General features: G+C 38.7%; 1 protein-coding gene across 1 annotated transcript in view; it reads left to right on the forward strand.

The window, feature by feature from the left end:
- Positions 1-322: 322 nt before the first annotated feature.
- LOC104627661 (DNA topoisomerase 2-binding protein 1-like) overlaps positions 323-4,868 on the forward strand; it is a gene marked incomplete at its 3' end in the record, with an annotated part of 7,804 nt that continues 3,258 nt past the window's right edge. The window contains exons 1-6 of the mRNA XM_010295991.1: positions 323-438; positions 1,029-1,163; positions 1,743-1,886; positions 2,657-2,838; positions 2,976-3,169; positions 3,966-4,145. Coding sequence (XP_010294293.1) covers positions 358-438; positions 1,029-1,163; positions 1,743-1,886; positions 2,657-2,838; positions 2,976-3,169; positions 3,966-4,145 — 916 coding nt within the window. The remainder of the gene's footprint in view (positions 439-1,028; positions 1,164-1,742; positions 1,887-2,656; positions 2,839-2,975; positions 3,170-3,965; positions 4,146-4,868) is intronic.

Consider the following 4,868-nt stretch of genomic DNA (forward strand, 5'->3'; position numbering starts at 1 on the left):
GGGCCCTCGTCCCGCCTTGGGGCCGGGACTGCAGTGGAGTGTCGTGCGTGGTTAAACCGGCAGTGCCGAGCACCAGCTGCGGAGCAGGGGTCGGTGGGTTGTGCGAGAGCTGTGAGGTGGGCGCGTGCTGGGTGGGAGTAGGCCCTGTGGGGAAGAGGCCTCCCTCGCCTTCCCCCGCCCCTCTCCGGCAGCAGGCGGCGCCGAGGCTGGGCGGGGGGGAAAAAAAATGGGGAGCAGGGACAGGGACGAGAGGGGTTCCGCGGCTCCGGAGGTGGGCGATGCTCCCCCTCACTGCGCGATTCCGGGCTACGCCGAAAATGTCGGGGCGCTTACTGGGTTCTGCTTCTCAGTTAAAGGATGAAAGATAGTAAGGAGCCATTTTTTGTGAAATTCATAAAGTCTTCTGGGAACTCGGAGTATTTTTTTAAAGCTCTTGAGGTAAGTAGGTTTAATCACCTTTCTTCGTGAGCTTGGTGAATTATCTAGTTAAATTATCTAATTAGATGATTACTGTGGTTGACTTAGCCGGAGCTTATATGTATACATCTGGAAGTAAAGCGATTTCTGTAATACAGGTGTTTAAAATAAAATTTTTTGAACAAATTACTTCTTGAACAAGAAATAATTCAAAATCTGGTGATATTTAGTAAAGTGACATGTAGCTTGGAAGGTCTGGGTGGTGGTCACTAATCTAAGCACTGAGCAAACTTAGGAAAGATACTGTGGGTTGTTTTCCACTGTGAGAGGTTAGTGGGAGCTAAAGGCACTGTGTGCCAGGATCAGGTCCTGAAAGCTTATACGATGAACGTTGAAGTCTGAGTATTGTGAAAACTTGGTGGAATGAGGGGGACACCTCATACAGTGAGGTATTTTAGCCCTTTCTTTTGCATGGTTGAACAAAGCAACTCTTGCATGGTTGCCCTGCTCTGAGGTGTTTCAAGTAGGTGTACTGTGTAGTTTTCACAGGATTGGCTGTTTGGTTTTTTGTTAATTAAATATATATTGTTGTACACACTGTTTACCTGCAGTCTATAAAAGAATTTCAGTCAGAAGAACATTTTCAAATCCTTGAAGAAGAAAGAGCACTCAGTATAAACGAAAATGATAAATCGCTTTACATTTGTGATCCTTTTAGAGGCGTTGTTTTCAATCATCTCAAAAAGGTATGCTGCCCATCAGCTTATTTCTAGCTATATTCTTTCTTTTCTAGAAGTACTCTTGTCCATACTTACACTCTGTATATTTACTCTGTTTGCACTGAATATAGCAGTATGAAGTATGCACAATAAAGCCTTTAAGACTTCACTGCATACTGTATTTAGGAAATAAGATGACTAGCAAAGCATAAGAATTACTTTGAAGCACGTGGAAAAATAAAGAGTGTGATCACTTCTGATTCTGCTGGAATTGCTAATCTGGCTCTTATAGTTCTTTACCTCCTGAGTAACATGATTTTGTTTGACCTGCAAGGAATTGTCCAGCAGACAAAGACAGGCTAGCTGGAATTCACTGGCATATTAGCTGTAGCATCTCCTTCTTTTACTGAGGCCAGAAAACCTACAAGGATTGTACTGAAAATCCACAGCTGAAAGTAAAAACAAAACTCACCTGCAGATGCTAGAGGAGGAAGACAGACCAAGGGCCCTGCCTTCCTCGGGATTCAGGAACAAGGAAAACCTTCCTTATACCAGTGCACCTTCTGCTAACTTTCTTTGGGGGTTTTTTCTGTTATTTTACTGCAGCTTGGTTGTAGAATTGTTGGACCACAGGTAGTCCTGTACTGCATGCAGTCCCAGCGATGTGTCCCAAGAGCTGAGTATCCTGTGTACAATATGACCATGGCCGATGTAACAGTATCCTGTACCAGCCTGGAAAAAGATGTTAGGGTAATGCATTGTACAAAATCGATTGTTTAGCTGATTATTGTTGACGTTTGCTTCAGGTGGCTCATTACTAAGGCAGCAGTCATACTATATATAACTAACTATATAATAGCGCCTATGTCTAGATATATATAGTCGTTCTATAGTTTGTAGACTACGTATAGTTTATGTAGAGAGTTGTATGGAGAAATAGGGAGTCTTGTATGTAGTATATAAACGTGTATGTAGTAGTGTATCCATTCATGTACATCTAAATATTGCATAAGTATATGCATGTATAACCATACAAAGTTTCAGCTGTATTAGTTTGGGAATAAATGTATGTTTTAGGGATTTTTATTAACTCATTAGCTCACTTATCTTGCTGGTTTGTCTGCGGCTATAATGCTACAGACAACATGCTCTATTTCTGGTTACTGAAAACTACAGGGTAAAGATTTAATACCAGTCAGTTATGGTTTAAATAGTTTATCGTAGAAGTTGACTTTTTATTTATTCCGATATCTCTTTATACTACCTAAGATGTCAACCATCTGTAAAATTTTACTCATACAGTATCATTGTAGTATTTTAATTAAGGTACATATTATATTCAGCTTACCATAATGCAAATAAAATGGAAATTATATTTTAGGTTTTTTGTACCCATTTTGTATTTTTGAACACCTTTTCAGGAGAAACCATGGACAATCGAAATCCATGATTTTGTTTTTTAAGGGGAATGTGAGTGTGTTTTTTCTTGATAATTTTCTTTTTTTTTTTCCCCCACCCAGGAAGAAGTTCATAAATATGTACAGATGATGGGTGGACGTGTGTACAGAGACCTCAATGTGTCAGTAACTCATCTTATAGCTGGAGAAGTTGGGAGCAAGAAATACTTGGTAGCTGCTTCTCTGAAAAAACCTATTTTGCTTCCCTCTTGGGTTAAGACACTGTGGGATAAGTCTCAGCAAAGGTATAAAAAACCAAGCCAACTGATTTTGTTTTGGGGACTGGTAATTCTTATGGTGATACAGAGTACTTGGTTCTGGGTGATTTTACTTGGAAGAAAAAAATACTTTATGTCTTTTTTTCTCTCTTTCATTCCTTTAGCGTAATGAGATACACTGATGTTAACATGGAAGACTATGCTTGTCCTGTGTTCCTTGGCTGTACAATTTGCGTAACTGGCTTAAGTAGTTCAGACAGGAAAGAAGTCCAGCGCCTCACTGCTGAACATGGTGGGCAATACACAGGGCAGCTCAAGATGAATGAATGTACTCACCTCATAGTTCAAGAGCCAAAAGGTAGAACTTACAGAGTAAATATTATTTTCACTTCTTGAGTTGTAGTGTAAATATGCATAAGCATAAGAGTTTGAAGTGTCTGTGTCTGCTGCAGTGATGCTCTTACTACTTCTGTTTAGGGAATCACTGTAGATGGAGAGAGTAACACAGGGCACCCTTACTTTGGTCTAAAAGGCATGAGAAAGAGAACAAAAGACGAAAAGGAGAGAGACCCATATGGTATTTAAGGGAAGAAGAAGGGAGAATCCTAGAGGGAATGGAAGAATAAAGAAAAACTTAAGTTTTTTGGGAGAGCTGAATAGGACTTAATTTATATGCTGATTGAAATTGGATTGTGGAGTAATGTTTTTTAACTGATCTATTCTTTGTACCTTCTGAACTCCCCGCTAAGATAAAATGAAAGCTCCTTTTCTTTCCTCTTGGGAAGATGAAAGGATTGTAGTTTTATTGTGAGAAGAATGTGAAGGGTTTTCTTTTTTCCCCAATTTCCTTTCCTTTCCCTGTGGGGAAATATCCTTGGACTTTTTAAACTTTTTTTTTTTTGCTTTAGTGCCCTGTCATACTGTATGCATGAGCTAGCCATCAATGAGATATCTAAATAAATAGATTTATCTAGAGCAAAATAATAAATAAGCAGCTTATCAGAAGAGCAAAGTTGTGTGCAACACAACTTGCACACTGAAATCAGTTATTTGAATTTTTCAATTTTCTTAACGTCCAGACATCTTTCTGTGTAACTGTTTGAAGCATTAGCCTTTTAGTAACTTGTGATTTTTGTTTTGTTTACATTGGAAAGGTCAGAAGTACGAATGTGCGAAAAAATGGAACGTGCACTGTGTGTCTGTGCAGTGGTTTTCTGACAGCATTGAGAAAGGCTTCTGTCAGGATGAGACAATCTATAAAATAGAGGCTGGATCAAAACTGAGTAATACACCCAGTACGTCAACACCTACGAATCATGCCAGCAAGCCTGACAGTAAGTAAGAGCATTTAAAATACATTAAGGTAGGAAACATTTGTAGTTAGAAGGAAGAACTGTTTCAAATTAGTCAGGTTCTGCTTGCTTTTGCAATGTTGGTTTGACAGTTTGGGTTCTGATTCTGCTAATGCTTAAAACACAACAGATTACTTTTATGCACGTTGCATATTCCAACATGTGTAGTCTTAAAACATGGGAATAATTATTTAAAAACTAATCTTGAATTAGGTGTATGATTGTCTGCTTAAGCATCAGTGGTGTATATCTGTAAGTCCTGAAAAAGCACGACTGTTCATGTGTTTGTAGTTTAAAACAGGTGTCTCATGAATTTAATCTTACAGCAGTCTTAGGGAGAAAGACAAATGCTGATTTTTTTAAAAATTCTTTTTTCTATTTTTTTCCTTCATATATTTGTTTTTACTTACTCCATGCTATTAACAGAAGGAAAGTTGAAAGCATTTTGTAAAAAAACATGGTAGCATGAAAGAAAAAGCCAGCTTTAAATGTGTCTTTCCAAACACCTGTTACTGACTACTATTTCAAGACTCCTGACTGAACAGGAGTGCTGGATGAGCACTGGGAATTCAAGTTAGGTATTTAACCAAGGTTATACTTACCTAGTATTTTTTATTCTTCAGATTCTACATTTCCCTCTAGCACAACAAAATCATATGTGGCAGTTTTGTATTTTGTTTAGTGAAGCAGCAGGGATAGAAGAGC

The sequence above is a fragment of the Phaethon lepturus genome, unplaced genomic scaffold (genome assembly GCF_000687285.1).
Source record: "Phaethon lepturus isolate BGI_N335 unplaced genomic scaffold, ASM68728v1 scaffold37371, whole genome shotgun sequence".
Classification (NCBI taxonomy): domain Eukaryota; kingdom Metazoa; phylum Chordata; class Aves; order Phaethontiformes; family Phaethontidae; genus Phaethon; species Phaethon lepturus.